The 16,775-nt window shown below is 35.8% G+C and overlaps 1 protein-coding gene across 2 annotated transcripts in view; it reads left to right on the top strand.

The window, feature by feature from the left end:
* LOC122326247 (splicing factor SWAP) overlaps positions 1–16,775 on the top strand; it is a 73,339-nt gene that overhangs the window by 15,174 nt on the left and 41,390 nt on the right. For both annotated transcript variants that reach the window (XM_043220976.1, XM_043220977.1), the window contains exons 8-10: positions 5,375–5,660; positions 5,750–5,923; positions 6,059–6,152. In XM_043220976.1, the coding sequence (XP_043076911.1) occupies positions 5,375–5,660; positions 5,750–5,923; positions 6,059–6,152 (554 nt within the window). The remainder of the gene's footprint in view (positions 1–5,374; positions 5,661–5,749; positions 5,924–6,058; positions 6,153–16,775) is intronic.

Genomic DNA, 16,775 nt, shown 5'->3' with positions numbered 1-16,775 from the left:
TCTCTTATTAAATAAGTACATTAGTGTAAATGTAAAAAAAATCTGCACTGTAAAATCAGTTAGGGTTTTTAACAATTTGAAATAGCTTTTTTGTTTTCGATTTTCGGTTTTAAATTTAGTTCACATTCTATTAAGGTTATTATGTACTTTGTTTATTATTTGCTGTATTTGCTATTTGGCTGTAATTAATTTTTTAGCTTTAAAAAACTAAATGCAAAAGCACCAGTTAAAATGTTGGATTTTGGAAAGCCTGTTGATTTTTGCCATCAATCTAAGAGTGATAATAAAAGTGAAAAGAAAAAAAACAACATTAGTGGCTCATTTATTTGGTTTCACGATTTTTGCAGATTAATAAATAGATGCTAATAAATGGTATTTCATAATTATCTGCTCCTAATTTTGTTACAGATTTTTAGGTTTTTATGGCCAGCCTATTCAAACTTTATTTTATTTTATATTAGAGTGAATGTTTGTTTTGTTAAAGAAAATTCTATGTTCTCCAAAAAAAAAAAAAAAAAAAAAAAAAAATATATATATATATATATATATATATATATATATATATATATATATATATATATGATTAAGATGTCAAGTGCAAGTGCCAGCAGTTTTATTTTGACCAAGGAGAGTAACATATATTTTTTTTTTTTTTTTTGTCCCTTAGAATCTCATGGTGCTAAAACTTTTTAAAACCTTTTGCCGTTAGCTGGTCCTCTTACTTTAACTCACAAGGATTTAAGGTACTGTGGGGAAAGGACAATTCGCCTTTTATTGGAAATAGAGAATTTTAGCGCTCAGCTGGTGAAACACTCAAGCTGGGACCGCTGATTTGTCTCAATTAGCCTGACTGAAGGAGCTCTACTGGTTTCTTGAGGGAAGTGCCACAGGATTACAGTGCCCGAAGGCGCTTGAGTGGGCCAGTTTCTCAAAAGAAAAGCTACTTTGACTGCAAATATGTATTTTCTAGGATTAACAGTGTGACAAAGAGGTTCTGTAGGCTTAACCACAGTCATCCTATAATCTCTGTCCAAATGTGAGGGTTATTTTTCCAAGGCTTTGGCCTGTATCTGAGGTTTGCTCTGTATTTGTCTTTGAGGGATGCCTGGCACTAAATTTGAAGCTCGGTTAAACATTGTTCGCTCCCTGCCCAAATCAAGTTTGAATTAGTTCCCATTCTTGATATATTTAAAATGGTTGCTATCAACCCCAGCCCGGATTCCAGCCATGTGGTGCAACGAAAGCACAAAAATGCTTTATGAACAGATTCCTTTGGTTTACGGGCGGCAGGATGTCATGGGGCTCATGTAAGTGCACACTCAGTGGGCTTGAGAGACACGCACGGCTCAAGACTTCTTGGATATCCTCGTTTACTGCCAGTTTAAGCAGACTGCAGATTTATTACGTCACTCACGCTGTTCTGCTCGTTCATCCCAGAATGCTCTGCTCATTGCCCGTGAACCCCCAGGCGAAACACCCCACGCCATGCCAACCTCACCCTCCCCGTCACTTCTGTAGAAACGAGCGGGCCTTTCTGTCCGTTTCACATCGCTAGAACAGTTACACTCTCGTTTCATCGGGGTTCAGTAGACCTCGGTGATCTGCATTCATTCAGCGCGCATGATTAATGCGGTTTATTAAATATGTTGACAGTGGGGAGATGTGACCTTTGAACCGCTCAGTTACTGGACTAAGCTGCTGCCAAAACTGCAATCCCCGTAGAACAAGTTGTCTGTTTTTATTTAATGAGTCATGATGGTGGTTAGAACAGTGTCTGTAGGAATGCGTAATTGGGTTAATGTGTTATTGTTATAGAAGACCATACTGAACTACTCTGACAGTGTTTACAGTACGGCAAAGAAATTGTTTTGGCTTGGTTGCGATCTTACAGTTGAATGACTCTTCTGAGCCAGTTCTTTTAAATGAATCAAACCACTCACGAATGAGTCACAGATGAACTCGCTGGTCCAAAACGGATTACTCTCTCATTGAATTAGTTGAAATGGGTTTTGAATGAACTTACTCACTGTCATACTGTTTGTATACACTACTCCCTATCTGTGGAGTTTAGGAACATTTATTATTATAATTGTTCAATAGCTGTGTCTAGGGCTATGCAATACAGCAGGAAAAAAAATCTATTTAAAAATTAGGTTCTCGATTCTTTACGATTTTTAACTAGTAAACTTGAACATGTAACTACAATTAAAATAAAAAATGAATAATTCAAATTCAAAATGACTGAAGGTCTAACACAAGCCCACATGAACAAATGCTGTAGTAAATTATAATAAATACTGTAGTGTTTTTGGAAACATGCTGTAGTAAAGTGTATCCTGTATGCATTATAGCATTTTACAGTGCTGCTAATGAATGCTTTATGCAGCATACTGTAGTATTAACTATAGTTAATATAGTTAAACTAATAAATACTGCAACGTGTTTTAGTTTTTAATACAATAAATGATAGTATATTGTAGTTTATAGTTGTATAAAACATAGTACAATATTGGGTAAATAAATTGTAATATTACTATAGTTGTTATATTACCACAGCAACTATATAATGGCGCATAGCGATATATTATGATATACTTTTGGTCTTTCACTGAGTTATTTGCGTGCACCGACATGGTTGGATCATATTTTTCTTTTTACTGTTATCACTGGTATTTTGTCAAAGCGTCTAATTCTAACATTTGGTAATGTTTCTATTCAAAAACATTATTATAATAAAAAGAAAAATAAATTTGTTGCACGAACATTAAGTTTTAATGAATCAATCAGAAAAATCGCCCCTAGACTTGTCCGCGAACCTCTGAATGACATTTTATGGCCTGTTTTAGCCAGCTGAGGTGTCTTGTGAGATTTAGAGCATAATTCCTTGACGAGATGTAACTCAGACTTATTTGCCAGAGTAAGCATAAATTTGTTTGCGTTTGAGACGTGCTCCCTCAGGCGTTGAGGATTGTCTGTTGATTCTTCAGGCTAATCTTTCTCAAATAGCGCTTGAGTCAAATCCAGCAGCACATGCTCGACTCCGGATCTTCCACAGCTCTCTGCCTCTTTATCTCCACAGGGAGACGTCATAAACGATTAGATCCCATCATTGAAAATGAAGCCTGCTAAGCTGGAGGTGGAGTAAGAACTCATTTGTTATGAGATATATGAATTCTGCTGTGGTTTTTATGGAGCTGGGATGTCATTCAGTATTATTTGATGTTATGATGGAAACGGGCCTGTCAAATGATCTAATTAGATCTAAATTATCTAATTGCAATGCAAATTATTTTTATTTCTTAAATTTCTTAATTACATTTAAATGAATGTAGTCAAATGTTAACGTTTTAATATTTTTTCCTAACATAATTTGTTAATATATTCATATTTACCTTACTGTGTGCTCTAGGAGGTCTATTTTGCAATAATGAGTTTCTGTGCTTCATCCCACTTATTACAGAATGCCATATAAATAAATGAATAAAGATACAAATTTTGTTGAATAATTCAAAAGTTCACAATTGCGAGTAACGGCCTTACTTTTGCCACATCTCTCATAAAATGTGGAGATACACATGCCACACACGTCTCTTCTTCTTTCTATTCCTTTTCTCCCAGAATCTCTTTGTGGCTCTCTCTCTTTTTCTCTGCCTTTACTCATTTCTTTTTGGCTCTCGCCCTCTTGTGCTCAGTTTCTCTCTCTCTCTCTCTCTCTCTCTCTCTCTCTCTCTCTCTCTCTCTCTCTCTCTCTCCACACACTCACATGCGGGTTCACACATCCTAGTCTGTCATGAAGTAAATGTATCCAGATCCCCGCCGCCCCTATCCTCCCTCTCCTCTTCCTCTTTCAGCTCCCTTTGATGTGTGGCTGGAGTCAGACAGAATGCTAAACTCGCCTAAATGAGCAGGACTATTGGTCTCTTCTAGGTCTTGAACAGCCCTGACTTCAGCGGTACCCAGGAGATGGCGTTGCTTTAATTCCTCTAGCTTTTAAATTTCTTTATCATTTCTTTTGTAGTGTTTCATCATGGTCAGAGTGCTGCAGGTTCATCCCGTTACCTTTGTGAAGTCTAAACACCTTTATTCTTTACCTGAAAATGTACGGTTTGTCATTTACTCACCCTCGTGTTGTTGTAAACTTGTACGAGGGTGAGTAAATGATAGCGGTTTTATTCTTGAGTGAACTAAATCCTTACAACTTCGCACATTAACAGATATTTTCTGTATTTGCCTAATAGCACAGATTTGGCTGTGTTGATCTTAATAGAGCCTGAGCTCACAGCTCTGTTTTCTTTGGGTTCTTATTAAACTGCTTTGTTTAATGGTTCTTTTTGCTGTTGTAACAGTTGACTGAAGGGAAGGAGCCGCGCTTGACTGTAATTAGGCTTTATTAAGTGTTTTTCAAGAACTGTATGTCTTTACATGCTTGCCATCTCAACATGAGGACAGTTTGATCCTAATTATTTGTGGTAGAGCAGAACAAACGAATGCGATTTTTCTCTTCCGCTAGCTTTTTATCTTCTACTTGAAAAGGAAATTTAATTATGCGGACAGTGATCCAAACGTAGATTATTTTAATTCTTAATTTGCATCAACAGCTCCCTCAGTGTACTTTCCCGGGTATGCAACCAAAGTAGAAACGCTATTGATGACTAATGTTTAATGCAGGGCTCGACAAATATCAGCGAAAATATTCAGACAAGTAAAACTTAGAATAAATTTCTGCCTTTACATTTCAAATAAGGCATGGAAAAGAGGTTTGGTAGCGGATTTTTATATATATATATATATATATATATATATATATATATATATATATATATATATATATATATATTCACTACCATCCTGTATTGTTTTTTTGTTTGTTTGTTTAAAGAAATTAATGTTAAGCAGAAATGCATTAAATGGATCAGTAAAAATATGGTACAAAAGATTAATAAAGTAAATTCAGCTCCTTACAACCCAGAAAAATAATCTATCCTGTTTTTTTTTTTTTTTTTTTTTTTAAATATTAAGCAGCACAAGTGTTTTTAACTTTAAAATCTTTGTTAGAACGATTTCTGAAGGATCGTGTTACACTAAAGTCTGGAATAATTGCTCCTGAAAATTCAGCAAAAATAAATGCCATTTTAAAATATAAAAATAGAAACCAGTTATTTTAAATTGAAATAACATTTCACAATATTATGGTTTTTAATTTTGAATGAAATGAGAGCAGTGTTGGTGACAGTGAGTTCTTTCAAAAACATAAAAAAATCTTAATAGTTAAATCTTAATAATAAATGGTTATTTTATTGCAGCCAAGTTTCAAGTGCTTGCTTTGGACGTGCGTTTGATTTTGAAACTCTGTGTGTGTGTTTATTTCACACAGCTAATGTGGCAGCAATGTACTATGGGTATTGTATGCTGCCTGATGGGACATACTGCCTTGCCCCACCGCCTCCTGGGATTGATGCCAGCCCTTATTACACATCGCTGCCCACTGGCATGATGCCGGCTCCTCCTGCATCTGGTCCTCCTCCTCCCCCAGGCACTACACCTTCGTTGGATCCTACGGCTGCAATCCCATCAGCCCCTGCTGCAGGTCCAGTCACTGTGTCAGCTCCTCCATCGGCTCCGCTCTCGCATTCCGCTCCGGCCGCCCCTCCGACTTCCAGGTGTGCGCCCTGCTCTCTTTCCTTTCCACGGAGCTTGACGTATTTCAAAAATCCTGTATTTGGCTTCATTTTTTCTTTTCATCCATCAGTTCTCGACCTCCTCAAACCACTGTTGCACCCACGGTGCCGACGGCTGCCACCCCTGTCGCAGCCATCATCCCTCCTCCTCCCGACATCCAGCCTGTCATTGACAAACTAGCTGAGTATGTGGCCAGAAACGGGGTGAAATTCGAGAGCAGCGTGCGTGCCAAGAATGACCCGCGGTAAGCAATTATGCTCCTGCTCATTACAGCCATCCTTTAGATACAAAGATCTCACTGCTGCTATTAGATTACTGTAATGTGTAATAACTATAAACCTCTCTCTGTGTGTATGTGTGCGTCTTCTACACCCTGAAGGTTTGACTTCCTGCAGTCCTGGCACCAGTACAACTCCTATTATGAGTTCAAAAAGCACTACTTCATGCAGAAAGAAGGCCTGAGCATGCAGGAGGTAATTTTATTCTTTCTTTCCTCTCTCACAGTAAGGTTTGATATCCTTATAAGGTAATACGTTTTTTTTGTTTCATTTAAATTAATTTAAATTGCAGGAAAGTATATTCATTTAGAAGACGCTGTTATCTAAAGTGACTTAGTTCAGAACAGTTTCGCTGCCTGAAATGTAGTCATAATAAAGTTATCCAAGATGTATATAAGAGAAGCGTTGTTATGGATTATTCCATCAGATCTTGGCCATAATCAGTGGCTTAAATATGAAATGTCTCAATGATGGTTGAGACATTTTACCTTGCAAGATGTTAATTGATAAACTGGAGTCATGTGGATTATCAGCTGTTTGAACTCTCATTCTGACGGCACCCATTTACTGCAGAGGATCCAGCGGTGAGCAAGTAACTAATGGTTAATTTCACCAATTGTATTCAGATAAAGAAAATGCTCATCTACATTTTGGATGGCCTGAGGCTGACTTAAATTTCAGCAAATTGCAATTTTTTACGAAAATTATTCTTTAAAGAGCAGTTATTACAGGAACATCCTCTCATCCTGTTTGAACGGCCATTCAGTGTGCTTTTTGATCGTGACAAGCGATACTGCATGTTAAAACAACACAATAAAATAATATGGCATATCTAGCATTTCATTAACGGCTCATTTGGTTTGAGAAATTGATGTTTACCAACTTAATCATGTTTCATACACTTCAAGGTTTTTAATACTTGGTGGCTCTCCTTCAAGGCCACTTCTGCAGATTCTGCATTATTGATTCACCCCCGCATATTTGTGTTCATTAATTTCACACATTTTCAGCGGGAGAGCCTTGATTTGACATTGCTGCATGACTTGCATCAGTAGAAATCTTCCAAATCATCTGTATTGAAAATTCAGTATATGGATTTCGAGAGAAATGTAGTGTTTTACCAGCCGCTCAAGACTGAAACTTTTGTGACTGATGGTTACTTGTGTACCAGGGGAATAAAACAATTGTAATATAGATGCAAGGACCAAAATATCATTTTTCAAGAGAAAAACCTAGCTTAATGTAGACAAATTATAAGTCACTGCAGTAGGCGGATTAGTGCTTTATGGTCCTCTTTAGTAATGTAGAAACTGTGCAATACAATACAGTGATGCCATTCAGTGTAATGGTAATTCAATAAGGCAATTGAGGAAAGTGTAAAGAGTGTAATATAAGGGCAATTAGTAAACAGTTGAGGTTTTGTGCAGTAGATGCAGAAGTAGTTTATGCTGATCCGTGGTCTAGTTTAACACTGATGTACTATAGAGAGAGATTCGGCAGCTGTTTTCAGCGGATATAAAACAGGACGATTCCCATCAGTTAAAGAATATTAGATAGCTAAATCAGTTTAATTAACTTAAATTTATAAAGAATTTTCACTCAGCTTTTTATGTTTACTAAGCTCTTACTGATTAATTCTAATAAATATTAGTATTAAATGAAGCTTATGTTTAGAAAATAAATTTCTTTCAATTAAATTATGCAACACCGAATCAATCGTTGATTAATCCTTAAAGCATAAGTGATATCGGTGATCAGTAAAAGTAATTATTTCAGGACTAAAACAGTCTCTCCTCTACCTGTATCTGTTTAATATGACTAGATTTTCAGGTATTTTAGCAATGAATGATTAGTTGATAATAATTAGTTAATTTATTACTAAAATTTCAATCAAAATGAAAAAAAAAATTTTTTGATGTACTGTTTTCAGACAGAATTCGTGTTATTAAAAAATGTTTATTTTAAGGTGTCCTTGTTGTAGTACTAAGTAGTATTTTATTGACTACATGCACTTTCTATATGGTTAGGGTTAGGATTAGGTTCGGCTTAGGGTTACTTGAATAACAAGGACACTTTAAAATGAAGTGTTACCAATTACGTTGACAGAAAGTAAGTCATTTTTCTCCAGTTAAAACTTAATCAATTCAGTTAACACTGACGAATAAATCACTGATTGATCAGTCAAAATGAAATATGTCATTATTTCAATTTTAAGTTAGTCTCTCCTATCCCTATTTCTTATGTGGATATTTCAAATGGATTTTCATCCCACTCTGCCAGTGGTATTAGTTTGTGTTTGTGCTTGGAGAAATGTATTTATCAGATTATTTTTGGAAATCCATTTGGTAAAGCCAATAGCAAACTTCAGCTTTAACATCGCTGTGTGTACTCAGGCTAATCCAAGTTTATTAGCAACCAGTCTCCGACTGTGAACAGCAAACTATGCCAGTCTTGACCGCTGACTGCCAGAAAATGACATCTTGATATATTTATCAGCCAATTATTCTTGACTTGAAAAAGATGTCAAGAAGAACATGAGTAATTAGGGTTGTTAATTCCTATCTTGATGTTTTTTTTTTTTTTGGCATATTGTCTTTTTACTTTATTTGTTGTCATGTGTATTCTGTCTCTAATGGTGTGTGTGATGCTGTAAATCCATTATGCTAAAACTACTTGTTGTTTTCCCTGTCATTACTGCTTATTAACTCACTGGTCATCCTTAATGGATTGAGAGGCAAGATCGACTAACTGTGCAGCTGTGCATTATTGAATATAAGGAACGTTCCAGTGAATTGAATTAGAATAAGAGGGGTTTTATGGATACATCTGCCTGTAAGTGCTCAGAGTGGCCTTTCTGTATTTCTCCCACGCATACCACTAGCTAATACAAATTTTGTAAGCAAGTGATAGACTGACATTCTGTTTATAGTAGAAAGGAGGTGGGATTCATCATAATAATATCTGTATGGTAGAACACATACGTGCTTTAAACGATCATTGACCTGTGCTCTCCGTAAACCAAACTTATGCTAATGGGCCCATTCTCAGCTTTAAATTGATATTGCATGCGTGCAGTTCAACATAGTGATCTAAATTCAACTGTTTTCAGGTGTAGTAATGCGGCTTCATTTTTAAGGAACGCATCCAACTGTAGAACATGGTGAGGTAATTGAACAACACTAAGGTCATGGGTTGGATTCCCATGGAACTTATAAAATGGAAAACTTGAATGTAATCCAAGCCGCTTTATATAAAAGCATCTGCCAAATGCATAAATGTAAATATGAAGACCATAACGGTAATATGTGCTTCTGAATATTAATTGTGTTTGCCTAGGGGAATTTCCTGACTGGCTTTTAGGAAGACATTAAGTATGTGCTAATCAACTGGCAAATTAAAAACCCTATTATTGTAAAGGTGTCTTTCATGAATATTTATTAAGTTACTGGACTCTCATGGAAGGTTGCCAAGCAACTTCTGTATGATTTCATTAATCTTCACTGTACCTTAAATTCACTGACGCGAGCTTTGGCATGACGTAAAAAGACGTACTTGCTTATATTGGGTAGAAAGTACAAAAAAAGCAGCCAATTATAGTGTGAAATGTAATTTGATAACTATTTGTATCATTTTGCTGTTTTTTGACAGTAAATGGAATATGAAAATATTTTTGTGCAAAGGCAATACAAAAGTAATATATTTTTGTTATATAAAAGTATGTATACTTTTATTTGGACAGGTTGCTATGACGTTTCTGTGTGTATACAGCATGATTATGATGCTATTTTCTGCACATTTTTTATGAATAGACTCCCTAGAACCATAGAACCATGTGACCCTAGAAATTTAATCACACTTCAGAACATTTTGTGTGTTGTGTTTTAAAGAGTTGCTGGGGCAACATCGTGTCATAGGGTCTCTATCTCTCTCTTTCTCTTTCTCTTTCTCAGCATAACAATCAAATGCGTTTTAGGTTCCAAAATTTGGGAGCAATTCATTTAATGTGAATCGGTGCTCGGTAGTGCCTACACAATTCAGTCCGGTTCGGTACCCAACCCTAGTCACTTGCACAAGTTTACACATTTTGAGTTGAGTCCGTAGTTCATGTTTTTCCACCGTTTGTGGTTATGATTAACAGTTTGTCTAAAGATCGTCTTTTCTTTAATGAGACCGACGGCTGCGAGCTTTGGCTGTGTGCATTTCTCGGTGTGTGTTTAGGTCAGAAATGTGAGGATCAGGCTCTGATGTGCGGTTTTGTGTGCACTACACTGCTTTCATCCAGGGCTAAACAGAGGCTTTTTGGAGCTCAGATGATATCGATTCCTTTTCCGGTTGCCATGGCATAGTCATCCTCGCAAACTCTTGCTCTTTGATACCTCAGTGTGTTTATGAGGGTAGAGTTCTGGTTTGGTCAGTTCACTCATTCCTACCTTCAATGTTCTTGGACATCAGTTAAACGTGTTAATTTAGTGTGATTTAATTTTTTATAAAAAACATGTTTAAAAGATGTAATCAATTAATCATGCCTCTTTGTCTATATTTATTTACATTCATTTTTAACAGTTCAAGCCTGATTTAATGTGGTTAATCAGGCATATGTAATTAATAAAATTTTAAACTTTTATGTACTTACAGACCTTGTTTTGAACAAACCTGAAATTATGGATGTGACGTTTATCATCTATCATAATTTTTATAATTGTTGTTTTAAAGACGCTTGAGCTGACCACATGTTGTCACTTACTTTGAAAGAATCATTTAAATGAATGATTCAGTGAACCACTCATTTAAACAGGGCCTTGCTAACGCCTTCTGATGGTTTTGCTTTGTCTCTCTCTCTCACACACACACATATATAATATCATATATGTTTGCCATACATTGATTTATTTGTGGCGGGTTATATATATGTGTATATATAAAGCAGCCAAAGTGCCTGCAGAACACACTCAAGATATAGTTTAATACCTCCTCAGCTACATGTAGTTGTGGAAAGAAAACTATGAAATAACAATAATAAGAAGTGTGAAATAGCACACTCATACATATTTTTGCTTAAAATATTTTTTCGTAGTGTAAAGAACCTATTAAAAATCCAAATAATTGTGGCGTGGAATGGTTCCATGATAATGGAATCGTAGATGCCAATAAAGAACCCATTTTTAAGAGCATACTATCATCACTGTCTGAGTAGAGATGTTAGATTCTCTATCTACATCCGTCTAAATATGGAGCTTGGAAGTAATAAGGAATGGAAGGAAATAAGAGCTTAGAAAATTGAGGAGAAGAGGTAGGAAAAAGTGTTTTAGTGGGAAAATTAGACGAAATGTTCCATTGTTGCAATCAGCGCAACAATGCTGTGCTCACAGCAGAATCTTGTGTTATTTGCTTGCCCTGCCAGTAATATTGTCTCCAGAGACAGAGCTGGGCTAGGGCTTTAGCTAATTTCCTAGCTTGTTCAGAACTTTTTCCATTATAAGCTCTGCAATTTTTTTGTTGTTTATTCATTTTGAATGTCTTCCACTTTTATTTGTACTTCCAACTGGGTGGCAATCATTCCAGCTGCCGGATGTACTGAATGCTTCCCAACCTCTTAAAACTTTGGCTTCGCTTAGGGTGCACAAAATTCGACACGCATTCCCCAAATTAACTGGGTAGAGAACTTTGGAGATCCTTTAAGCTCATTTTGGACTGCTGCTAAGCATTGTCTGAAAGAGTGATCAAGTTATATACAGTGGTCCAAAGAATTATTTGGACTCTCTCAGAGAGTAGTTCATCCAAACATGAAAGTTTTGTCATCATTTACTCACCCAGTGTTCCTTCCAAATGTCTATGACAGTGGAACACAAAAAGTATTTTTGCAGTCAAGGTTTAAGGCAAACAGTTCTGCTTTGTCTTTATATTCTATCTGGCAAAATCGAGAAAAGCAGATAATTTTCGAGATAATTTTTATTGCATTTACCCTATTGCTTAAATATATATGAGGTAAATATGAGACAAAAAAAGTACACATTCTAACTATGTTCTCTATGTTCCATCACACAGTGAGTTATTACCCTGAATCATATTTGTCAGCTGTATGAAATGTTTAATAGGTCTTAAGTGTTTTCACAGTAATTACTAATTTTACTGTGTAAAATTACTAATATATTTTTATATATACATATATATGTATATGTGTGTGTGTGTATATATATATTTGTGTATATATGTATATGTATATAGCTTAAGGCTCTAGTTTCTTTTATTCGAAATACAAGGTTATGCAAAATAGAGTTTCAGGGCCAGTAAATTTTCTCAGTTCATGGCTGGTATCACAAAAACTTTTACATTATGCTTTTCCTGCATGAGTATTGTTTAATATCATCTTAAATTGCGCGTTTTATCATGTCATTAGAGTGGATAAGCGAACTGATAGAAAAACTGAACCATGTCTAAGCACTGTCAGATGAAGCGAGTTTGCAGTGCATCTGCATTCATGCACACTTCAGTGCTTTTTCATTTAAGTAATTTCGGAGGATTTTTATTTGCGCGGTCAGGATAGAAATCCGGAGGTTCAGAGGAAGGACAGAGGAAGCCCCAAGCCTGTGAAAATCAATTTATTCTTGTAACTTGTGCGCATACCTCAAGGACACCATCCCACAACCTAGTTCTTTGAGCATCATACTACGCCATGGAAGTTTATGTGGTTAGTCATATTTCTCTAACACCCGCTGCCTCATTAAAACCAGTGTCCCACCAAGAGCCTGAAAGAACTTTTTCTGCTTATGGGTGAATAAAAGTTGTATTAAATTAATACTACGGGCAGAATTGACCAAGCTCACGAGCAGGAGAACCACTATCTAATATATTTTTGGATTGCGTGATGTTCCTTTGTTGTACCTCACTCATTCAGGATCCACTTAGAACGCTTGGCTTGATTCATGAAGTTCAGCATTCCTGTAAATTTGTTGGTCTCAGCCAGCATTTAAACTTGATGCTCTGGGATTTTCTTCAAAGCGAGTGACATTTGGTTCAGATTTCTCCATCTCAGCAACGTCTGACTGCTTCAAGTCAGCTATATTTAACCACATTTCATGTGTTTTTCCCTTTCAGTATAATTTTTTTATTTTTTTAAACTTGTGCTGTAAAAAACTTTTACAAGGCAGAACTGTGTCAGAAGACTCTGAGGGACTGCTGTGGCTTGACTTTTAGAGGGAAATGTATTGTCCTGGATGGTTCAGGCGTTTTTGAATTATTTTTAAGGTCAGGTGTGGAGTTTGACCTTAAAGCTGGCAGGTTCTTAAAGTCACGAATCTTGTAATTGCGACCCATTCTCGCATTTAAATCCGCCTGCTTTAGCCGTCGTCACAGTTCTTGAAGTGTTCTCTTTGAAGAACATGTACTTATGTTTAATAAGGTCTTTTTAAACACTGTAATGGTTGTTCCGGAACCCATTGCCTTGTTTTATTTCTCCTTATCAGACTTTTCTCAGACAAGGTTTTCATATTAGTTCCGTTATAACAAGTCTAGAATTGATAACATTGATAGCATAATGTTGTTGTTTCTGTGCTTTCATTAATGGTGTAATTGTTTGATATTTCAGTCTTTAAAAACGGCTAAAGATCCTCCAAGTTAATTTGAATGAAATGGACTTTTGTTCTTGTTAGACATTCTAGAAACCTGAATGGAAGTATATTTTCGCTCGATATTCTCGTGTGTAATAATGAAGACTTTTGGCTGGTTCTTCAACCTCTTAAATCGTCAATATTGTTTTTGTGCTGCAGCTTTTCAGTTTCTGCATAAGACATAAATGCTGCACCGCCAACGTCTGCAGCTCTGAGGTTTTGGCACGCAGGCATGTTTAAATGAAATAATCGACCTTTTAGTTGCTTTTAATGAAAAGTGGAAACATTTCTCTGCCTTTCCAGACCTCTGTGTAACTGAGCTTTTCATTTGAAGTTTTTTTTTTTCCCTTCCCGCTTTCTTTTTATTGCACATAATGGAAAGGAGCGGGTTGGAATTTCATTTGTTGTACATATCTATACCACACACACACACACACACACACACACACACACCCATTTCCTCACATACATTATAACATTTTGATCCAGTATGATTCTCCTCCATCCTTCACTCTTGAGCAACTATTTTTATGCGTTAAAAGGATTTTTTGGAACAGCACAGAGCTTTCTTCTGGAATGCAATAGATCATATCTTCTGCTTATTACATGACTCTCTGGAGTACGTGGTTCTTATTGACTGATTGAAGTATCCTGCTGATATTTTTGTATGATGGCTACTGAACTATGTATTTGAATGTTGTCCCAGGCAGCCAATTTCCTAGATAGCTAATTTCATCTCTCTCGTAGCACAGTGCATTCTTTTTATGTTTAAAATTTCTAACTTAGATCAATATTTCATGTCCTTTTTATTTATTTATTTGGTTTTATTATGTATTTATAAGCAGCCATCTAAGCAACATTATAATGAACTGTCGTTTGGTCATTATCACGAAGCAAACTCCTTGAAGGTCTTACAAAGCCGCTTCACTTTGGGATCCAGATCAGCCTTTCGAGGTTTAATTTGCGTTAATGAATGCTGTTATCCTTTAAATATGTCACATTTATTTAAAAATATAAAAGATTATATATATTTTTATTATTATTATTATTATTATTAAATATTTTAAAAACTCCTCTGCTTTCTCTTTCTTCAAGTTTTTGCCTCTGCCAATATTTAATGTTTTTTTCTTAAATTAAAGTAAATTAAAGCTTTCATTTTTAGAAGTGTTTATTTTTTCCCCTCTGGCATAGTTTCTGCATTCCCTTTCATATCCAACAGACTGCTTTAAAAACATGAAAAGTGAAAGACAGGAATTATCTTTGTTGTGGTTTTTGAGGGCGGTAGGGAGTGGAAGACATGTCCTCTGCACGTATAATATTTACTCTGAAAATGATGTACTTTTTTTGGAATTACTCTTGTTTAATCAGAAGAATTATGAATATTTTTCGATGATTAGAGGTGTTACCTAGAGCCTGTAAAAAAAAAAAATATATATATATAGAGGGCTGCAATAATCTCTCCATGTTTTACTTTGGCAGATGGATGTGCGCTACACATGTCAGTGACTTTGAGAAATGCCTTCGAGCACCAGTATCTCAACTACGACAGTGGCGCTTAAAGGCTGTCTGCACATTTCTAGCAGCATGCCACTCTAGGGCACTTTTACCTCAGCTAAACCATTTTTGATCATGTGTCCCGCTCTCTTTTTTTCTGTACATCCAAGGCTGCAGCTTCCCTTTGGTTTCTTGTGACTTGCAATGCATGAAAAAGTGAAAGAAATCCACAGGGTCTTGAATATAGACTACAGGCGGTATGTGGAGGAGGAGACTGACCACTTGTAAAAAAAAAAAATGAGTCAGAAATTGCTTTGCTCAATATAGTGGGTGTATGAAAGGATGTCAGTCTTTTGTAGGAAAGAAAGCATTTTTTTGTGTAAAGCAATCAATTAGCTTATTGGTAAAGGATTATTTTAGTCTGTTGCTGGTCTATAATTAGCTGGACTAACCTCAAGAATACCGTGTATGTTAGTGTGGATCAAAAAAAATCCACACAGGTATATTTGTAACTGTAGCCAAAAAAAATCTTTTATGCCAAAAAGAATTAGGATACTAAGTAAAGATCATGTTCAGTGAATATATTTAGTACATTTCCTTTCGTAAATATATAAAACATATCAAAGGACAACTTTAAAGCATTTATACCAAATATCATTCTATCCTAACAAACCATACATCCAAGGGGAAGCTTGTATTATTTAATATAGTATATTCAGTATAAATCAGGTTAAAAGAAATCCCCCTATGAATGGTTTTGTGGTGCAGGGTCACAAATTTGTGAACCAGAACTGAATTTTAATACTATAGTTGTCAGATTTTTTGTTTCCGTAAAGTTGCATTTAGTTTGGACATAAGATATTTGACGTTTTTGAATAAAGTTCCTTGAATGGGGTGCATTTATTTTAAGGAAAATAAAGCAATTGTAAAGAAATTGAAAAGATGGTAATCTGACGAAATATTTTTACAATGCAAAATGTTTTCTGATTGAATTTCCTTTCATAATATAATTTTTTTTCCTGTGATGCCAAAGCTAAATTTTCGGATCACATTACTGCACGTTTTCTTTTCAGTGTCACGTAATTCTTCAGATTCTTTTTTCATTTTTGTTTGTCTCTCCTCACACTCTTTTGCCACGTGTTTGCTTCTCATCTTGTCCTGCCTCACATCTCACATAGTTCACTTAAGGACCAACTGAGGTGCCGGGGTATCTGCTTTCTGTGAAGTCCCAAGACTCTCCGTATTCTCTCGTACCTACTTTAAAAGCACAGTCTGTAATTACTGCAACTGGCAGGCCATTAGCGACAGTGCAAGAACAAACAGCAGCTCTTCCTGTTCACTTTTGTGGTGATTAAGCAGGCATATTTGCAAACCCCAACCTCTGTTTTAAGCCTAGGAGCTGAGTCTTTGTCTTTGAGCGTCTGCTTCATCAATTATAGATTGTATCTGTAATTAGAATCTCTCACTGTCAATCCTAGCGTTTTGCACTTTATAACCTCCTTTATTATGTCTGTTGTAATTGTAAAGAAAATTATCCAGTGTGTTTAATCGAAGCCTTGATGATTACAGTCTTACAGTACGAGCGCCCCAGTGTTTATGTGGTTATTTTTTAAATAATCGTTTAGTTTTATCCTTCAGTTTGAAAATTACAGAAGGGACTCTTTAATTTTTTAACACTTTAAAATACTCTAGCTTGCTTACATTTTTTCATCTATTA

The sequence above is a fragment of the Puntigrus tetrazona genome, chromosome 21, assembly GCF_018831695.1.
Source record: "Puntigrus tetrazona isolate hp1 chromosome 21, ASM1883169v1, whole genome shotgun sequence".
Classification (NCBI taxonomy): Eukaryota; Metazoa; Chordata; class Actinopteri; order Cypriniformes; family Cyprinidae; genus Puntigrus; species Puntigrus tetrazona.
Note: the sequence above shows the minus strand (reverse complement) of the source record. Positions and strands in the feature narration are given on the sequence as shown.